The 20,188-nt window shown below is 57.9% G+C and overlaps 2 protein-coding genes across 3 annotated transcripts; one reads left to right on the top strand and one right to left on the bottom strand.

The window, feature by feature from the left end:
* Positions 1-1,347: 1,347 nt before the first annotated feature.
* Positions 1,348-9,065, bottom strand: ADAD2 (adenosine deaminase domain containing 2). The gene is made up of 10 exons (XM_020896665.2): positions 8,801-9,065; positions 8,563-8,706; positions 3,821-3,973; positions 3,438-3,485; positions 2,991-3,351; positions 2,743-2,910; positions 2,412-2,641; positions 2,078-2,321; positions 1,737-1,857; positions 1,348-1,654 (listed from the first exon to the last, which is right to left on the bottom strand). The coding sequence occupies exons 1-10, from the start codon at positions 9,000-9,002 to the stop codon at positions 1,550-1,552; spliced, it is 1,776 nt and encodes a 591-aa protein (XP_020752324.2). The 5' UTR covers positions 9,003-9,065; the 3' UTR covers positions 1,348-1,549.
* A 1,370-nt stretch (positions 9,066-10,435) lies between these two features.
* On the top strand, positions 10,436-19,951 carry TAF1C (TATA-box binding protein associated factor, RNA polymerase I subunit C). 2 transcript variants are annotated; one of them, XM_020896652.2, is made up of 15 exons: positions 10,436-10,590; positions 13,584-13,793; positions 14,880-14,961; positions 15,123-15,220; positions 15,298-15,387; positions 15,486-15,559; positions 16,177-16,415; positions 16,512-16,628; positions 16,708-16,825; positions 16,914-16,985; positions 17,114-17,249; positions 17,374-17,517; positions 17,909-18,083; positions 18,159-18,296; positions 18,369-19,951. In XM_020896652.2, the coding sequence occupies exons 2-15, from the start codon at positions 13,656-13,658 to the stop codon at positions 19,427-19,429; spliced, it is 2,682 nt and encodes an 893-aa protein (XP_020752311.2). In that variant the 5' UTR covers positions 10,436-10,590; positions 13,584-13,655; the 3' UTR covers positions 19,430-19,951. The 2 variants fall into 2 exon arrangements, with proteins under 2 accessions (XP_020752311.2, XP_070307560.1); XM_070451459.1 differs by lacking the exons at positions 10,436-10,590; positions 13,584-13,793; positions 14,880-14,961; positions 15,123-15,220 and adding an exon at positions 15,837-15,955 and having other exon boundaries at positions 15,365-15,387; positions 15,486-15,738.
* Positions 19,952-20,188: the final 237 nt, after the last annotated feature.

Raw genomic sequence — 20,188 nt, forward strand, 5'->3', positions numbered from 1 at the left:
GTGCGTGATCCTGAACACCAGCCTGCCTTTGGCAGCTGCTCCCGCCTCCCCCAGCCCCCGTCCTCTCGTGCCCCATCCCAGCCCCTTTCTCACCCCTCCCAAGCCCTCCAGCCCACAGCTCTTCCTCTCAGGGGCAAAAGCTGCGTCTCTCACCCCCATGGCCTTTAGGAAAGAGCAGAGGAGAGCTGCTGAGAGCGCGGAGGGAGCTCTTGGAAACACATCATCCAGCCACGCTATACAAGAGGTTGGGGGTTCTGTCCAAGGTCACAGAAGCGCCTCGAGCAGCAGCCTGGGGGCTTCCAGGCACTTGGGGACGTCAGGGGCCTGGGTGGGAACTGCAGCTCCATCCCAACGCGGTGTGCTCTTCTGGGAGGTGCCCGCCTTCACCTGGTGAGTTTTCTCACCAGTAAAGTGGAGCAGCAAGAGCATCCACCTCGCTGGTGGGAGGTTTAACATGACAGCATCTGTAAAGCCTGGGGGCAGGTGGCGGGGGGCAAGGCCTGCTCCAGCCTGTCAGCTCTTTCCTCCACCGCCCCCTCCCCGCCACGCCTCCTTGTTGGCAGCAGCACTGGTTGAAAGGGAGAGGACAGGGCCCAGCAGATGGACAGAGGGAAAGCCCAGCCTGAGGCCAGGTGGGCTGGAGAACAGCCACGTGGGCTGGCCTTCCGGTTGTCTCTCCAGAGGAGTCCCCCGGAGTGAACCGAGATTAAGTGGCCACCAAGGTCACACACACACACACATCCACCCCACGGGGGCCGGGAGGTGGCTGGGAGGTGGCCTGGAGGGAACGGATGCTATCCCAGGGCTTCAGTGTCTGCTCCTGCCTGGCCCGGAATGCCAACCCAGCTTCCCAGCCCACTGGGGAGAGCGATCTGGAGTTCTGAACCCTGAAACTGCTGGGGGAGCAGGGAGGCCCCAGTCACAGGGTGTGGGGCTGGAGGCTGGCATGGTCCTCCACCACCTCCGGCCCAACTTCAAAGCTGCTATGCTCCTGCTCTTGCTCCAGGCCCCTGCCCAGGCCTGCAGATGTGTGCCCGGCGCCGGGGTCAGGGGGTGGGCGTGTGCATGGGCAGGCTGCACTGTCCTCCCTCCCCCCCCCAAGGTCCTTGGGGAGCCTGGACGTTCCTGCAGACTCCCCACAACCGCCACCTCCGAGAGGTGGGCTCTGGGTATCACAGCCTCATCGGGTAGGACAGCTGTGGTGACACAGAGGCAGGGTGGGACCCACTCGGGAGGAGCCCCCTGCCAGCTCCCAGGGCTGCCCACCCCTCGCAGAACCCAGAGGACCTGGAGGGCAGGGACTGGGGCTCCCCTCTTCCCCACCAAAAAGCCAACAGCACACAGGAACACCAGAATCAGCTTCTTTATTCAAGCCCCCAGGGTGCAGCAGACCCCACCCCGCGTCCGCGTCAGGGCCTCCCTCCATCCCTGGCTTCACCCTGCGCACCAGTGCTCAACCCGCCCTCACCCCCTCACCCCCCACCCCACAATTGGCCCTCCTCCAGTGGGGTCCTGCTGGGCTCATAACCTCGGCCCCTGGAGCTCTGCTTCAGTTTTTGAATTTTCCTACCAGCGGTTTCGAGGGCCAAGCCCCCAGGCCCTGCTGGTCCAGGAGGATGGACAGCTGCTGGCGAGCCTCCTGATAGGGCCCAGCCTAGAGCAGGAGGGGTGCAGGTGAGAGGGGGTGTTTGCCAGGGGTGCGGGAAAGAGGGCTGTGGGGGCGGGCAGGCGCTGACCTTGGCTGCCTCGTAGGTCTGCAAGGTCAGCAGATGGGACTTCCCGAGGGCACTGGCAGCCTGGCGGAAGGCCCGGAGAAAGGAGGCCTTGCAGAGGCGCGAGGGAGGCCCGGGGGCAGCGCTGGGAAGGACAGAAAGGGGCCCACCATGGGGGTGGGGCAAAGGAGGCCCGGGCCACCAGGCCCACGCCACTCCCACCACCTCCACCCTGAGATCTTGGGGGGGTCACATTGCTGGTGAGAAGCTGGTGGCTAGATGCATCTTTTTTCCCCACAGGCAAGGGGATGGGGGACCCCCCCGGTTGTCAAACCCCCCTTCAGCCTGCCCCCAGGCCCTCTCACTCGGCCTTCACACGCCCGGTGGCCACGTCCACCACCTCGACGTCGGGGTCCCCCAGGCTCCAGTTGAGGCTCAGGCCCTGGCAGGTGTTGGGGGGGAGGTCGGAGGGGGCCACCGAGGGCCCTGCAAAAAGGTGGAGCGTGGTCCGGGTGTAGGGGGCTGGCAGGCACGGCCCCATGACCCTGTCGAGGCTGGGCCGGGTGTGGATGGCCCGGCTCAGGGTCGGGGGGTCGTGGCAGGAGTCGGCTGTGGGGCACAGGACAAGGTCTGAGTTTCGGTCTGCCCGTCTCCCCGCCCCAGGGCCTGCCCCTGTCCCCCCTGCCCTGCGGGGCTCACCCAGGACCAGGCTGGTGGTGTAGAGGGGGGGCAGGAAGTGGGCCAGCAAGGCCCCCCCCAGCCCCAGGACGGCCCAGCGCGCCAGCTTGTCGCTCGCCGAGAGGCAGCTCACATGCGTGTCACGGAGCGCGGGGGGCACGTAGCACACCGGCTTCAGCTCCCCCTGGATGTGGGCCTGCAGGCGGAGCGGGGGGCCGTGCAGGAGGCCGCCCTCCAACGACGGAGGGAGGCTGCGGAGGACCAGGGTATGGGGTCAGGGCCCCTCTCCCACCCCCACGTGGCGCTCCCTGGTGCGGCCCCCCAGGCCCCCCTCACCCTGTACCCCACACACTAGATATCGTAGGCAGCTCCCTTGGGCGTGTTGCTGACGTAGAGGTGCAGGAAGATCCGGGGCTTGAGGGCGAAGGGGGGCCCGGGCCCCGGCTTGGGGGCCAGCACGGACTTCTCCTTGCCCATAGGGCCCCCCTGCGTGGCCAGCAGGAGCTGCCGGAACAGGAACCTGGGGGTGGTGGAGTGGCAGCTAGGGCGGTCCCGTCTCCCTGGGGCTGGCTGGGCAGAGGGCCCCCCGCCACCCCTCACCTCAGCAGGGCCCGGCGGGCCACCACCAGCCCATGGCAGTCGTGGAGCTGCCGGCCCGAGAAGTCCAGCCACCCGGCACAGCTGCCGATGCCGGTGCCCAACGCCACCAGCTGGTAGGTCTCCTTGGCGTGGCCCCTGGCGCCCGGGACCTCTGCGGGGAAGGGGGCAGAGAAGACCGGCCTGAGGCAGGGGGCCCAGGGGCCTTCCCGGGGAGGCGGGGGCAGGGCCACCCTACCTCGCTCCAGGATGACCGCGGCCACGGTCCCCTTGCAGGCCCGGTATGGCGAGCTGGCATCCACCAGGCGGTCGAAGCCTGCGCTGACCACGGCTGCGCAGCGCTGCTCGTGGGTCACGATGTTCTCTGCAGGGGAGGGAGGGGGCGGAGGTGGCTTCACAGGCCATGCCCTCCTGTGCTGGGGGGGTGGGCGTCACTGGGGTCTCACCTACCTATGCTCAGAGGAGCGAGAGGAGGCTGGTTGGGGGTCTTTGGAGGTTCTAGAAGAGAGACAAAGGGTGGGCTGTCGTGGGTGCTGTGGACTGCCCTCCCATCCTTCATCCTTCAGGAATCCAAGAGGTCCCACTGGCGATTGGTGTGTGTAGAGGGTTGAGGTGGGGGGCTCAGGTCATCCTCCGGAAGCCAAAAGTCCCTCAGCTGCCCCCAGCAGTCCCTGGGCCCAGGGTGGGTGGGCTTCAAAGGACGTTAGGGCAGGGGTCTGCTCACATCTCCATCCCCAGCTCCCTGCAGGCTGGGTCCTGGTGCCCAGATAGTCTCTGCAGCAACTCACCCCTAGATGCATGTGCACTCCCGCCCCCGCCGCGCCCTGGGTTACCTGCCCCTGAGGCTGGGCCCTCCAGCTGACGCCGGATGTAGTGGAGGGCAGACAGAGCTGCCTGCTGCTTGGCCTCCTGCTTACTGTTGGCAGTGCTCGGGGGGCAGATCATCCCATCCAGCTCCACGGCCACAGAGAAGGGCGAGCAGGGGTCTGGGGAAGGAGGAGCTAAGAAGTGGTACCGTGCGACTCATCCTTGTCCCAGGCGCTTCCTAGCAGGACCACGACACCTGCCAGCGAGGATGACCAGAATGACGGGGAGACAGCCTGCTGAGCTCCGCCCAGGCCACTGCAGGCCTCGGCATGCCAGGCCATGGCCACTCACAGATCTGCGACAGCCCCTCTGAAATAGGTCCCTGTGACCCCATTGTACAGAGGGGGACAAGGCAGGCAGGTGGCCAGCAAGCCCAGGTGCTGTCAGGACCCAGATCCACAGCTGCACTGTTCCCAGGAGGAAGGTCCCCTGTCCTCTCTCAGACACACTGCTCTATTCTCTACAAGAAGCTCGTCTTCCAAACATGACCACTCCAGGTGTTACTTATGACACAATAGAGACAGATGAAAATCCTAGAACAGGGATCAGTTGGTCAAAGGGCATAAATTTATTTCCATTCACAGTATTTGCTGTTACCTGCTGCTAAATTGTCTCCCAAAAGGGCTGCCTTTTTCTTTTGAAGAGAACCTGAATTTCAGTACCCCTCACTAGCATGGAGATTCACCTACTTTAAAAGAGCATCAAGAATGCCAGTTAGGGAGACTTCCCTGGCAGTCCAGTGGTTAAGAATCTGCCTTCCTTATAGTTTCCTTTGTTGTGCAAAAGCTTTTAAGTTTCATTAGGTCCCATTTGTTTATTTTTGCTTTTACTTCTAAAAGAAAAGACAGCCCTCAGATTGGGAGAAAATAATAGCAAACGAAGCAACAGACAAAGGATTAATCTCAAAAATATACAAGCAACTCCTCCAGCTCAACTCCAGAAAAATAAATGACCCAATCAAAAAATGGGCCAAAGAACTCAACAGACATTTCTCCAAGGAAGACATACAGATGGCTAACAAACACATGAAAAGATGCTCAACATCACTCATTATCAGAGAAATGCAAATCAAAACCACAATGAGGTACCATTATACGCCAGTCAGGATGGCTGCTATCCAAAAGTCTACAAGCGATAAATGCTGGAGAGGGTGTGGAGAAAAGGGAACCCTCTTACACTGTTGGTGGGAATGCAAATTAGTACAGCCACTATGGAAAACAGTGTGGAGATTTCTTAAAAAGCTGGAAATAGAACTGCCATATGACCCAGCAATCCCACTTCTGGGCATACACACCAAGGAAACCAGATCTGAAAGAGACACGTGCACCCCAATGTTCATCGCAGCACTGTTTATAATAGCCAGGACATGGAAGCAACCCAGATGCCCATCAGCAGACGAATGGATGAGGAAGCTGTGGTACATATACACCATGGAATATTACTCAGCCATTAAAAAGAATTCATTTGAATCAGTTCTAATGAGATGGATGAAACTAGAGCCCATTATACAGAGCGAAGTAAGCCAGAAAGGTAAAGACCATTACAGTATACTAACACATATATATGGAATTTAGAAAGATGGTAACGATAACCCTATATGCAAAACAGAAAAAGAGACTCAGATGTATAGAACAGACTTGTGGACTCTGGGAGAAGGCGAGGGTGGGATGTTTCAAGAGAACAGCATTGAAACATGTATATTATCTAGGGTGAAACAGATCACCGGCCCAGGTTGGGTGCATGAGACAAGTGCTCGGGCCTGGTGCACTGGGAAGACCCAGAGGGATCGGGTGGAGAGGGAGGTGGGAGGGGGGACCGGGATGGGGAATACATGTAAATCCATGGCTAATTCATTTCAATGTATAACAAAAACTACTGTAATGATGTAAAGTAATTAGCCTCCAACTAATAAAAATAAATGGAAAAAAAAAAAAAAAGAATCTGCCTTCCAGTGCAGGGGAGGTGGGTTCAATCCCTAGTCAGGGAAGTAAGATCCTACATGCCTTGGGGAAACTACTGAGCCACAGCTACTGAGCCCACAGGCCACAAAAGATCCCACATGTGTCAATGAAGACCCCACGTGCTACAACTAAGACTTGAGGCAGCCAAATAGATATTTACAAAAGAATGCCAGCTGGGAGATGCAGAAGGCAGGCTGGCATCAGGACTCTCTGGCAGCTAGTGCAGTAATAATCAACTCTGGCCACAATCATCAAAGGATGTTACAACCATGGCGGGGGATGGAGTTCTAGGGAACAGGATCGTCACACCCAGAGGGGAAGTGAAAGCACCTGGTGACACCACCTTGATCAGGCCCTCCCAGCTGACACCCCGGGGGTAGAATAAGGAGATCTCGGGCCCCCTGGCGGGAGGCACCGCCACAAATGCCTCTGCTGGTCACGCATCACTTGACCCCAATCCTGAGGAAACAAACCCAAATGACCAACTTTCTACAGAATAACCAGACCTTACCCTTCAAAATCATCACTGTCCTGAAGCCAAAGACAGCCTGAGGAATTGTTTCAGATAAAAGGAGGTTAAAGAGGCTGATGTAATAAATCGTGCTGGATTGGAAAAAAAAAAATGTCCATCACTGTGACAAGTAGCAAAATTTGAACATGAATGGTAACTAAGTAATAGTATTATATCAATGGGCTTCCCCTATAGCTCAGCTGGTAAACAATCTGCCTGCAATTCCAGGAGACCCTGGTTCTATTCCTGGGCCGGACAGATCCACTGGAGAAGGGATAGGCTACCCACTCCAGTATTATTGGGCTTCCCTTGTGGCTCAGGTGGAAAAGAGTCCACTTGCAATGCGGGAGACCAGGGTTCGATCCCTGGGTTGGGACGATCCCTGGAGAAAGACTACCTACTCCAGTATTTTGGCCTGGAGAATTCCATGGACTGTATAGTCCATGGGGTCACTTGTTAAGTTTCCAGAATTCGATCCTTGTGCTGCAATTAGATAAGACAGTGCTCTTAGAAAATATATGTTGAAATGTTTAAGGGGTAAATAAGCCTTCAGATCGTTCAAAACAAATTAATGTGGATATTTATATGTAAATATATATAGAAGAAAAAGAGGGACACAGAGTAAATGTGACAAATGTGAACTGGAGAATCTGGGTGAAGAGTTGATGGGAGCTCTTTTATACTATTCTTTGAAAATTTACCAAAATGAAGAATAAAAATGACAAAAAATGCCTACCCACGTCGACAGTGGAAAGAGGGACCTTAGGCGGAAGGGAGTGGCAATATTACTCAGTGGTTCAGCTCAGGCTCTGAAACCAGACTGCCCCCTGGCAGTTTTAGCCTCTCTGGCCTCAGTCTTCCCATCTGTAAAGCAGTGGTAATGGTATCTGCCTTTCTTGAGGAACACTTGTGAGGACTCAATGAGTTAATGTATCTGAAGACCTTCAAATAACACTTGGTCTGTCACCCAGAACACATGGACGTTAGCTGTCATCACTGGTATTGAATTGATTTCCTTGTTTGCTGTATTTTTTTTTTTTTTTAGTTGCAGCATGCAAAGTCTTAGCTACAGCATGTGGGATCTAGTTTCCCAACCAGGGATCAAATCTGGGCCCCCCGCTAGGGAGCTCAGAGTCTTAGTCACTGGACAAGGGAAGTCCCTATTTTCTGTATTCTTGATGCTCTGGCATTTGGGGATCTAATCCTGGAGAAACCATCCCTCCCAGGACTAGCTAATTCCTAGACATAGCAAATAACTTCTCTGCAAGCTCACTCTTTTCACATAAAAACCGACCAATCCAGAGCTCACACCCCAACCACAGAATTCTCTCACAAGCCAACATTCCCCATGCCCTAAATCATTCCCGAGGCCAGGTACTAGGCAGCTAGGAACCACCCCACAAACCCTAAATTTATCCAGTGTCTTGCTTTTATCAATACTAATCTCACTCTGCATAGGTACCCTGCTCCACCCATTCTTTTCCAAGAAAACCTAATTAACGCCCTGGGCTGTGCCTGCCCCTCTCCTCTTCCTCCTGACCACTCCATCCTTTCCCACACAGCCCTGCATGGCCATCTGTGCCTCCTTCCTGACAAGCACTCTCATGTCTGCTGTCTTAACATACCTGATTAAAACAAATCCCAGGTAGATTTTTTTTTTTTAATACATTATCTCATTTTGAGTTGTTCAGTTTGAGTTGTTCAGTTGGGGTTCTCCAAGGAAGTTTTACAAATGCTCCCAAAAGTTCTTAGCAGCAGGGAATGTGCTGGCTGAAAGTTGGGAATCTGAATCTAGGAGGGACCTGGTGTATGGATCTTGGTGGTTCTGGGAGGACCACTGTAACCATTATATCTGCATACAGTGTTGCCATCATTAAACTGTATCTGAAAACCTCTTTGATTTGGGGTGGGCTGGCCCTCACTTAGGCACTTCCTCTCCAGTGCTGGCATGGTAACTCTAATTGTTTGTAACTGACCTTCAAAAAAACCTACTGAAAGGCTGGGTAGCTTGAGGCAGATCCCTTAACCAACCTGAGCTTCAGATGTGCCCCCCTCCGCACCTCCCACCCCCCCAACCCCCCGCCGTCACCTGCTAGTTAGAAATCTGGGGTACCTGGTGCCTGGCACCACGCTGCTCACAGCAAGCCTACCTCGGGCCCCAGGCCCAACTCAGTCTTCCTGGCTTCATCTGAAAACAGCCCAGGGCACGCTGCCATCCCAGCCCCCTGGGCCTCACCTGCTGTTTGGCCTTCTCGAAAGATCAGGGAGACGCCCAGATTGGCCGCGTACTGAGTAAGCGAGGCCACGGCCTGGCCCGGCGGTGGGTCTTTGAGAAGCAGGCCCAGATGTCTGGCCACCTTCGGGAAGTCCCCGGCGGGCCCTGCAGGTGGTACAGCGACCCTCAGGGACCTCCCCATCCTTCCTGTGCCCGGCCGCCCCCAGCTCCCCAATCCCTGCCCCCACCCAGGCCCCACCATCCCCAGCCACTGTAGAGGCCTGGGGCTGCCCGCCCGGTTCATCGTCCTCTGCGTTGGGGGCGGGCGCAGACTCTTGGCCCAGACTGGCCGAAGGCCTCCAGGGGCTGGACCCTGGGCTGATCTGCAGTGATGCTGCCAGACGGGGCTTCCTGCGGCCACTGTCGTCGGTGCCCAGAGCTGCACTGGCTTGTGAAGCCATGGCTGGACTCGAGAACCGGAGGGGACAGCGGGCACGTTGTGGCGCCACCCGCGCCCTTTTACACGCCAGAGCGAGCGCCCACGTGGGGAGCACGTGGTACAACCTGCGGCGCATGGTGAGCTCCGCCTCCCACCTCACTCGTAGCCAATGAGAGCCCATAAAGCTGTAGCAGGACAGTATGCCCAGCCAATGGGAGGCCAGTCTCCCAGGCAGCCAGAGCCTGGATGTGGACTAAGTGGCCAGCTGGCCAATCTCCTTACTTCACGGGCGGGGCTCCGGGTGTAAGGTGAGGGTGGAGGACAGGGCCCTCCCATCATCTTCTCTGCACTTGAGTGGTGTTCGGGAAATAAAAGCCAGGGGGAGGCGTCTGGGGACACAAATTCAGCACCTCACCCCTGCTGCGGTCCAAGGCAGCCCTCCACTCCGCATTTTGCCAGTTTGCCCTCCCCAGGTGCTTAAGCAGCTGAGCCTAGGGGAGGACGGGAGGCCCTCATGCTGTAAGAAATGGTGTTTTCATTTGCAGCAGCCTCACAAAATCTTTCGGGCCAACAATTAAAATCTGTTCACCCTAAGCCTTCCTGAAGCCAATTGTAAGTGCTCCATGTGGGCTTTAGCTAAAATTAGTCATTTTATATCCTGCCCTCCCCAGGCCGCTTTTTTTCCCCTCAGAAGTGAATTTGGGTTGGTTCGTAAAAACATGTCGAGATAGCAATTCTTAAAAATGAGGGTCTAGCGACGAAGGAGAAATAACAAAAATAAAGTTAAGAATGAAGACAATTTACATATGGCTCGCTACCATGTTGCTTTAAGGAGATGGAAATTTTAACAGTCTTGTAGGAGCCAGTGACTGGGAAAATGTGACCAGTTACTGAGCTTACGGTCTGTAAGTTTTGTTGCTGTTGCTGCTGCTGCTGCTTGCTACAATACGAGCCAGGAGGGGGGCGATGTGGACACTAAGGCATAGAGAAACAGTCGGTTAGAACCTGTTAACATTTGACTTGGAAGAACAGATGTGGAGCAAGGTAGATTCAACCTCCCAAACGGTTCAAGGAGTGACCTCAAGAAAGACAATTCTGAGGACTTCCCTGGTGGCTCAGCGGTAAAGAATCTGCCTGCAATGTAGGAGTTGCAAAAGACGCAGGTATGAGCCCTGGGTCAGGAATATCCCCTGGAGGAGAGCATGGCAACCCACTCCAGTAGTCTCGCCTGGAGAATCCCATGGACAGAGGAGCCTGGCGGACTTCAATCCATGGGGTCGCAAAGAGTCGGACACGGCTGAGCGACTCAACTTTTCATTTCCTTTCACTTAATTTCCAGTACCCACGACGCCGTCTGCACTCGCATTCTCCCTCTTCCCGGGAGGTGGCGCTCTGGAGCGCCACTGAGGCCGGGCTGGGAGGCGGGACTTCCTGCCTTCCAGAGAGCGTTTCCGGCCCAGCCGGGGGAGGCGGTTCATCGTTTCTGTGCGGCTGTCGGGTTGAGGGCTCTGAAGCTAGGGTTCCGCCTTGGGGTTCCGTCGTAGCACGAGGGTCAGGCGAGCGTCACGCGGAGGTCAGTTTCCCAGACAAGCACGGCGCGACGGGATCACGTAAGTGCGCGCACCGCTCCAACGGGACGGAGGGGCGGGTCCCCCTTCTCCAGTTCACCGGCCCCAAGCTGTGTGGCTTTGGGACGAGTCGCCCAACCTTTGCAGAGTGGGTGCTGAGCAGCCGCTGGCTCATGGAGCGGGGAGCATCACGCCGTTGTAAAGCGTCGTAGCAACAACTGTCTGGCACACAGCGCTTGGTGTGAGATGCCTGCTGTTCTTGTGTTGAAATTTTGGGGCCTCGACGTGGAGTGGGAAGAGACGGATGGGGAGGACGTGGGCGAGTAGAGGTCTGAAGGGAAGGGCCTCCCTGATCCTCTCTCCCATACCCTGGCAGGCGCACCTATTGCCACACCCGGCGTTCGTGCAGACCCGAGGAAACTCCGGAGGTCTAAATTAGGATCCGGGAGAGAACGAGGGCGGGAAGTCGAGGCTGTCTTATCTCGGGGCTTCTCTGAGGTCGTGGGCTCCACCAACTCCCTCAGCCTCCCTGCGTTTGTTTGAGACTTTCTAGTTCCTTATTCTTGGATTTGTGCCTTCAGCTTTTACGTACTGATTTCAGTTCAGTTCAGTCGCTCAGTCGTGTCCGACTCTTGCGCCCCCATGGACTGCATGTAGCGCGCCAGGCTTTCCTGTCCATCACGTAGTAAATAAGGCAGGCACCGGGGATAAAGTCCCTTCCCTATGGGGACTCTTAAGTTTGGAATCACATAGCTTTACCTTTAAATATCTTATCACACATCACAATGCGTGCTGCAGAGGAGGAATGCAGGGTGATGTGGGACAGGGCTGGAGGAACCAGGAGAGGCTTCCTGACAAAATCTGAAGGATGGGGGCGGATTTTATAGGTGGGTAGGAAGGGCAATGGTGTTCATTTTTAGTGGAGAGATAGTGTGAAAGGGTCCTCTCGTGAAAAGACGCATTCCCACCACTGTCCTCTCCTGTGATGGAGGAGAAAGACAGTAACAATCAGATGCCAGGAGCTCAGAAATGAATCAGATACAGTTCCTATCCCAGAGAGCAGTCCTGAAGAAGAGATAAGGCATATAAACCACAATTAGAATGAGGCTGACCTGTGCCCTGAGAAACACATTCGTTTGACAAGTTTTTTTTTTTAAATTACTATTTATTTATTTATTTATTTATTTATTTACATGACTGCACTGGGTCTTAGTTATGGCATTCGAACTCTTAGTTGCAGCCTGTGGAATCTAGTTCTGTGACCAGGAGTCGAACCTGGGCCCTCTGCATTAGCCGCTGGACCACCGGGGAAGTCCCTCATTTGAAAAGTGAAAGTGCTAGTCACTCAGTTGTGTCCAACTCTTTGTGACCCCATGGACTGTAACCCACCAGGCTCCTCTGTCTGTGGAATTCTCCAGGCAAGAATACTGCAGAGGGTTGCTATTCCCTTCTCCAGGGGATCATCCCTACCCAAGAATCAAACCTCAGTCTTTTGCATTGCAGAGATTCTTTACCATCTACCAACATTTACTGTGTGGTGAGCACTTTGCAAGGTGCTCAGAGTACCTGGAGGTACAGAGGTTACAAAATAAATGGATACATGCAGTGGTAGCTCTAAGGGGAAAGGTTTTGCTTAGTGAGGCTCTGAGGCTGGTGCTCCCTTCTGGATGCAGGGAGAGAAGTGGTTCAGAATGGGTTTTGGAGCGGCTGGAGGATCACGCTATTGGCCTTGGACAAGTTGCTTTTTCCCAGCCTGTTTTCTGACCTCCATACTAATGGCAGGAGAATAAAACTTATAGTACCATGTTGGGCAGATGCTGACACTCAGTAAGTGAGAACTGCTCTTATTTTTGTAGGTAATAAAGGATATTACAGCTGCTTATTCTTCTAGAGCACTTTGTATTTTGTTGTTGTTGTTCACCCTCTTTGTGATCCCATGGACTGCAGCACGCCAGATTTCCCTGTCCGTCACTATTTCTTGGAGTTTACTTAAGTTCACATCCACTGAGTCAGTGATGCTTTCTAACCATCTCATCCGTTGCCACCCTCTTCTCCTCCTGCCTTCACTGTTTCCCAGCTGCAGTCTTTTCCAATGAGGCGACTCTTCGCATCAGGTGGCCAAAGTATTGAAACCTCAGCTTTAGTCCTTCCAGTGAATATTCAGGGTTGATTTCCTTTCGGATTGACTGGTTTGATCTACCTGCAGTCCAAGGGACTCTGAAGAATCTTCTCCCACACCACAGTTTGAAAGCATCAATTCTTCAGTACTCAGGCTTCTTCTTGGTCCAACTCTCACATCCATACATGACTACTGAAAAAAACCGAACTTTGACTATATGGACCTTTGTTGGCAAAGTGATGTCTCTGCTTTTTAATATGCTGTCTAGGTTTGTCATAGCTTCCCTTTCCAAGGAGCAGGGATCTTTGAATTTCATGGCTGCAGTCTCCAAAGCCCTTTGACGTAAACATTATTATTCAGTACAGTTGGTTCCTTTTTGTTGGAAGGTACTGTACTCGACAGTGGGAAGGCAGACAAATCAGACTCGTCTCTGGCTTTGGGGAACTTGAATTTGTCTTGAGAGTGTAGCCTAGAGTGTGGGGCTTGTCGTCCAGGTAGGACTATGTAATTATAATGTGATACGTGAGAGCGTGATGGAAGCTGACCCCTACCCAGCCAGCTTCTAACTTCGGTCCCCATCACTCACCCCCTAGTTCTTCCCATGGCTGCCCAGTTGCTTCTCACGTACTTCTTGTCCCAGGACTCTTGTTCTTGCTGTTCATTCTGCCCAGTACTCTCTTCCCAGTAGTTGGCATGTTTGTCTCTGTCATTAGGTTCTGTGTGTGCCGGACACCATCTTCATGAAGCTACGGATGCTTCACCCTCAGGCCCTGCCATCCCTTCCCTCCTGGCGGGTTGCTTGGTTTTGGTATAGCACCTACTATTCTCGGGCGTTTGGTGACACATTCATTTGTTCTTTGTTACCTGCTTCCCCAAAGAGATTATCCTCCTCTTAAGGCACTCTTCACTCTCCCAGGAGCCCCGGAAGCCGCTGTCCGGTTCAGGTCTCTGAGGAAGGCCAGGGTGACAGTGGCTCCTGTTTTTCAAGATGGACTTCCCCAGCTCCCTCCCACCCTCGTTGTTCATGACTGGCCCCCTTGGCCAGAGTGATGTCCCTGACCTGTCGTTCATGTGCAGCTGGAGAGATGCGCTGACCCTGCCAGCATCCTCGCCCCAAGGCTCTCAGGTGAGGATGGCAGGGAGAGCCTTGGTGGCTCCGCGGCGGTTGGGGGGACATCGATTGGCCCCCCCATTCTAGAGGTCACACCAGTTGGCAGGAGTGCAGGGTGGGGGGCTTTGGTACAAATCTACTAAGACCCAGGCTCAACCAGAATCCTGTCCTTTGGGGACCTGGGGTGCTCTGCCATCCACAGAGGGTTCACCCTCCTTCCTCTCCCCCAACCTTCTCCTTTCTCTATTTGTTCAACGAATACTCACTGAATAGCCCTACTGTGTGCCAGGTGCCTTATCAGGCCCTGGGGGTCCAGAGTGAGTAAGTTAGATGTGCTCCCTGCCCCTGGGGAACAGTTAGGTGGAGTGGGGACTGACAAGTGAATAGGTCAGAAGATAAAATCATTTCAAAGTGTGGACAGCTCTGAGCGAAACCAAACAGATGCTGGAGCCACACAGTGCAAGGTGAGGGGGGCGGGGAGACCCGGGACAGGAAGAACACCTGCTCTTTCCCTGGACGCCTAAGCCATTGGCTGCCACTTAGAGACAGGCTGGCTAAGGGTTACGCCGGGCAGAGGCACATGGGTGAGAAATTCTTAAGAGAGACCCTGGACAGGTGGCGGGGGTGGGGGTGGGGGTTGGCAGGGCTCCGTTGACAAGGAAGGGCTTCCATCAGGAGCCTCACATGCTGCTCTACCATCCCCGAGTGTGGAGCTGAGTTGTCTGAGGCCAGCCCTGCAGGGGAGCGGAGGAGCCTGTAGGCGACTGCACGGTCTCCCGAGTATAAGTGACATGTGGGTGGGATCTGGGCCGGCCAGTGAAGGCCGGGCCATCCTCCGAGAGCAGTGCAGCCTGGAGGTGGGAAGCACAGACTGGAGTCAGGCTGCCTGAGTCCAGATCCCAGCCCTTTTCTTTTCTGGCTGCTGCCCGGACTAGGGACAGCCTTCCCGTTCCTGCCATTTTCTTCATCATTAAAGTGACAGTGACCAGCTTGGCATGCGCCTGGTAGGACTGAAGGAGTTAATGAGAGACAAGAGCTGATGACAGGGCCTGGCCTGGGCGCTCACTCTGTCACATTGTGGCCGTGGTTGTGTTTCCTCAGGACAGGGCGCCACACGTGGCCAAGGACCTGCTCTGGGAGCCGGACATGCCCGGGCCCCTGCCCTTGCTGCCTCCTGGCCCCGGTAAGGAGCTCGGGCCGGGGGCCCCTCCCGAGCTGCTCCCACTCACTGCTGCTTCCCCAGCCCCCTGCTGCTTCCTTCCACCCAGCAGGGTCCTTGGCACCTCTAGGCACGGGGATGCCTGGTTCTACTTCAGTCCCTTCCCAGCCTCCCTCTTCCCTCAGATCCCTGGGACCCCGGCCTGACTGCCAAAGATCTGCTTTTCCGGGGAGGCTACCACTTCCGGAGACATCCCCGAGCCGTGCTGGATGTTACTGAGCAGGTGCGCGGGCCCACCCGGGGGACAGTGCTATGGGCCCGGGGCTGTGCCTCCTGACCCGGCCTCCTTTCCTCCTGCAGGTCAGCCGGTTCTTGTGGAACCACGGAGACATAGCCTTTGCACCCCTGGGGAGGCTATTGCTGGAGAATTTCAAACTGGAAGGAGCACATGTGAGTAACCCTGGCTGGCCCGGGGGTAGGGGGGGCGCCCCACTTCCCATCGGGGTGGGCCCTCGGGCGTGTGAGCTTGACGAGGACTTTCTACACAGAGCCGCTCTAAGACGAAGACAGTGGTCAGTGTGAAGAGGCTACTCCAGGACCTCGGTGGACACCAGCCCTGGGGGCAAGTGGCTAGTGAGAGAGGACGGGTTGGGTAGGCCTAGCCGGTGGTGGGGCTCTGGAAGGATCCAGGCCGGGATGCCAGTTCCCATCAACATTTGCTTCTGCCCTCCCCAGTGCACGGATGAGCCACACTTCCTCATCCAAACCCCAGCTGTGCTAGCAGTGGAGGGGAAAAGGACGGTAAGCTCATGGAGTGCAGGCATGGCTGCATCCAGGCGTTCAGGTGTTAGTAGAGCTTTACCTTTACCTTCTCACCCACTTGCCTCTGCTTGGCTTAGTTCCTAGGCAGACTGTTTCCAGGTGGCAGCAACGTGGTTTATGATTCCAGGGAGAGGCCACTGATTCCAGGGAGAGGGCTAGTGGCCTTCCTGAGGCACCAGCAGAAGTCCCAGGAAGGGTGAGCTTGGCTCGGCTTGGCTTGGGTATCATGCCCATCATGAGCCCATCACTGTGGCTGGGGTGACCCCCGAGTGCCCAGGCCTGGGTCATGTGACTGCAGCACAGGAACAGGGTGGGGTGTTCTTGCAGAGGAAGGAGTTCTAGGTTGATTTTAAAACGCGTCCACTATACTGGGCCTCCCCAGGCTGGCCTGACCCTCCTGCTGTCCTCTCGCCCCAGCTGTCCCTGGGCTTACCTCAGCCAGCGCCAGCGCCGGTTCTCCATCCTTGGGGCCCCGATCCTGAGCACGTCGGTGGCGAGCCTCCTGGGAGAGCTGCTGCATGAGGAGCTGGCCCTGCGCTGGGAGCGGCTGCTCCTGGATGATGTCTGCACTGGGGGCGCGCTGGCTTGGGTGCCCGGCAGGACCCCCGGGGCCGGGCAGCTGGTCTACCCCGTGGGCAGCACCATGGACACACTGTGTATCCTCCCTTGCTGGGCACAGGCCAGGGATGGGCAGGGAGTTGTGGGCCTTGAGTGGCCAGAGTTCGTGAACTTGTCCTTAGCAAGATGCACAGGTTTCCAGAAGGTCAGTCTCACCCCAGAGACCGAGCCCCAGGTTCTCAGAGACCCTGGCCGTATCCAGCTCCGGGGACCTGTCCGGCAGGTGGTGACCCGCAGCGTGCAGGGAGAAGGTAAGGCCGTGGACGCCTCCCTTGGCTTACTTTCCTGCTGCTGACCCTCACCCTCACCCTGACCCTCTCCCTCCTCCAGCTCTGCTGGCTGTCCGCTCTGACCACCACTGTGCCCTGTGGAAGGTCAGTACGCAGGGGCAGCCAGCCCCTCTCCAGGTGGTGCAGGTGGACAAGGGGGCCACAGGGATCAGCCTCAGGTGAGGGCGTGGGGGGAGGGAGCAGTGTGCATGGAGGCGGGCTCGGGAGAAGGGGTGGCCGGGCGTTCCTCATGCGTGTGCCCTGCAGCCCTCACCTGCCCGGAGAGATGGTCATCTGCAGCCGTTCCGGAGCCGTCTGTCTGTGGAGCACCGAAGATGGGTAAGGCCTCTACCACAGAAACCCACACCCCAACACGGGCCCCCCAGAACCCGGCTGGGGCCCGGCCAGGGTGCCCAGTCCTCCCCCTCAGCCTGTCCCCCCCACCACGGCTGGCCTGTCTCCCCAAGGCTGCGGCAAATCTACAAGGACCCTGAGACCCTGGTGTTCCGGGACCCTTCTCCCTGGCGCTGGGCAGACTTCACCGCCCACCCTCGAGTGCTGACAGTGGGTGACCGCACCGGAGTGAAGATGGTGGATACTCAGGTGAGGGCACGGGGTGGGGGGGCCTCTGCCAGCGGGCGTGACGAGCCGCAGGGCCAGCGAGTCCCCAGCCGGTTGAAACCACAGATGGTGGACCATGGGAGAGCTGACCCATCGTGTCCCCCAGGGCCCGCCAGGCTGTGGTCTGCTGCTCTTTCGTGGAGGGGCAGAGGCGTCATGCCAGAAAGGAGAGCGGGTCCTGCTTACCCAGCACCTGGGGGATCTTGGCCCCGAGTCTCTGCACCCCATGCTCCACCTCGTCTGCACCCAGGTGGGCTCACCTCCTCTTCTCTCTGTCCTGCCCTGTCTCAGGTGACTGGAGGCACAGGTCCCAGGGCCCTGGACAGCAGCCAGGGAGGGAGAGGGGCAGAAGGGGAGGAGGTCTGGCCCCGCCCCGCCCCACCCCGCCCTGTCAGCACCCTGGGCGCTCCTGGGTGTCGGCATGTGTGCCAGCCTCGGGCAAGGGTTGGGAAGGCTGTGAAAGCCTCTCCCGAGAGCCCCTCTCCCAGCGGGACCATCAGGACAAGGGACACCTGCTGGAGAGACGCCCCCTGTGCAGAGCCGGGCTACTTTGAAAACCACATGGGGCTCTGGAAGGGGCCGGGGGGCGACCCAGGGAGACTCGCCCCGCCCCATCAGTCTCATGCCTCGTCTTCTGCCAGTTCTCCGTCTACCTGGTGGATGAGCGCCTCCCCTTGGTGCCCTTGTTCAAGTGGAACCATGGCCTCCGCTCTGCACCTCTGCTGGCCCAGCTGCTGCCCCCGCCGCGCCCGGGCCTCCCCCAGCCGCTGCTCCTGGCTGGCCAGGGCGGAGAGCTACAGCTGCTGCACCTCGAAGGTGAGGGGTCAGGCGGGGCAGGGGGGTGGGCGGGGCAGGCCTGGACAGGGCCTCAGCTGTCTGTCCCTCCTACAGGAGCGGGGGCCTCCATGCCCCGGCTGGCAGGGCTCCCCCAGTCTCTCCCCACCAGGAGCGACTCCCTCTCTGCCTTCCCCCTGCTGGAGCCCAAGAGTCACCGGAGGCTACAGGAGCGTCTGAAAGCGCCCACCATAGGTGCGTTGGGGGCCGGAGCGGGCAGAGAGCCACACCCCCCAGGCCTTCTGGTCACTGTCCTTCCATCCCCAGGTCTGGCCGCTGTCATCCCACCCCCCGCCTCCACACCAGTGCTGTCGCTCTTCCAGCTTTCCGCAGCCGGAGACGTCTTCTACCAGCGTCTCCACCTCCAGACAGACCCCGGGCCCAACGCTCATGCCCCCGCAGCTTCCTGGACACCCCAGGCCACTGCCTGCTGCAGCTGGTGGCTGGAGGCCCTGCTGGCGGTGCCCCTGGCTCCCCCAGTGTGGGCAGCACCCACCTTCTCCCACCGCCGGCTGCTGGGCGGCTTCGAGCCTCAGAAGATGGAGGGGCCGGTGCCCGAGGGTCTCCGCAGGGCCATGGCCCAGGGGCGGCTGCTGCAGCAGAGGGACCTGGGCTTGCTCCCCCCGGAGGAGCGGCCCCCTGCCCCCGAGCCTGGCCCCGAGGATGAGCTCAGCGAGCGTCTGGAGGCAGCCTGGGAGTTCGGGGCGGCGGCCTGGTGGGAGAGGCGGCGGGGCGGCCGCGCGGGGCCTGGGAAGCAGCCCAAGCGGCAGAAGCGGCGGACTCAGCTGTCGAGCACCTTCTCCTCCCTCAGTGGCCGCGTGGACCTCTCGGATGCTGCCAGCCCCCCGCCCAGCCCAGACCGCACGGTGCCCGAGGCCAGGCCCCAGCCCCCAAGGACCCCGCCCTCCCAGGAGCTTACCCAGGAGCCCTGGGCCCAGGGCGTCCCCTCGGAGCGGCAGCAGACCCTCCGGGACTACATGGCTGAGCTGCCGCTCCACGCAGACACCCCAGGAGGGGCCTCTACACTCTCCTCCCAGACCCCCAGCGTCCGGGCCACACCCTCAGGGCAGCATGCCCCCCAGGACGGCACGTTCCAGCAGCTGCCCCGAGGGGACACCCCAGAGGGCGCTACCCTCCCCTCCTCCCAGACCCCCAGCGTCCGGGCCACACCCTCCAGGCAGCACACCCCCCGGGACGGCATGGTCCAGCAGCTGCCCCGAGGGGACACCCCAGAGGGCGCCACCCCGCCTTCCTCCCAGACCCCCAGCATCCTGGCCACACGCTCTGGCTCTCAGCGGCTCCGGAAGAAGCCCCGCATGGGCTTCTGAGGCCCGGGGAGGTTGCCAGCTCCAGGAGCCTGCCATGCTCGATAAGCTGCTGCTTTTGTGGTTAAAACGGGAATCAGAGAACAGTCCCCAGGGAGCAGACCTCCTGCTTCTGGAAGGCCTTCGTGACTGGGAAACGCTCGTAAGCAGTCTGGAGCCACGTCGGGAAAAGGACGACAGCAAAGTAGTCCTTTCTCCCATAGGTCCGGTCTCGGGGCACGTGGTGGAGCCCTGGCAGCCCCGTCCTGAAGGTCGGTGTCGCTGGGATCCCTTCCGGCCAACAGTGTCATGCTGGAGGCAGGGGCTGCAGGCGCGCTCGGGACCCCAGTGACCTCGGGGCCAGAGCCGTGGCTCCTAGGCACTGTGGGTGATGGTGAAATGAGCTCCCCAGCCGGCCCGCACTCACTGGGTGTCAGTGGTTTGTGGTCAGTGTCTGTGTGACGCGGTTCCTAGCACAATCTAACATGGAGAGGGAGGCACTTTGGACCCATGTTAGGGGTTGAATAAACCCATTGCTGACCCTGGTGTTGAATGATGGACTTTCTCAGGCTGGCCGTGTCCCCTTCCGTGGCTTTCCACACTCAGTGCATTAGGTTCGCACCCTCCGTGGCTCTGTGGCCCCAGTGAAGAGCCTGCTTCTGCTGCGGGGAAATCACGCCCCCCCCACCCCTGGGAACAGCACAGGCCCCGGAGCGGGACCTGGGTTTCTCCTCAGAAGAATGGAAAGGCTCTTATTTCAGTACCTGATGGAGTGAATGACCT

This window comes from Odocoileus virginianus, chromosome 20, assembly GCF_023699985.2.
Source record: "Odocoileus virginianus isolate 20LAN1187 ecotype Illinois chromosome 20, Ovbor_1.2, whole genome shotgun sequence".
Taxonomy (NCBI): Eukaryota; Metazoa; Chordata; class Mammalia; order Artiodactyla; family Cervidae; genus Odocoileus; species Odocoileus virginianus.

Excerpts from the sequence above, each read along its gene's own strand:
- ADAD2 (XM_020896665.2), bottom strand. The coding sequence starts at position 9,002 with ATGGCTTCACAAGCCAGTGCAGCTCTGGGCACCGACGACAGTGGCCGC. Across the intron at positions 3,486-3,820 it reads GGGCCCAGCCTCAGGGGCAG|AACCTCCAAAGACCCCCAAC; the intron begins GTAACCCAGGGC and ends TCTCTCTTCTAG. Across the intron at positions 1,655-1,736 it reads AGACCTACGAGGCAGCCAAG|GCTGGGCCCTATCAGGAGGC; the intron begins GTCAGCGCCTGC and ends CTCCTGCTCTAG.
- TAF1C (XM_020896652.2), top strand. The coding sequence starts at position 13,656 with ATGGACTTCCCCAGCTCCCTCCCACCCTCGTTGTTCATGACTGGCCCC. Across the intron at positions 14,962-15,122 it reads CTTGCTGCCTCCTGGCCCCG|ATCCCTGGGACCCCGGCCTG; the intron begins GTAAGGAGCTCG and ends CTCTTCCCTCAG. Across the intron at positions 16,629-16,707 it reads CCGCAGCGTGCAGGGAGAAG|CTCTGCTGGCTGTCCGCTCT; the intron begins GTAAGGCCGTGG and ends TCCCTCCTCCAG.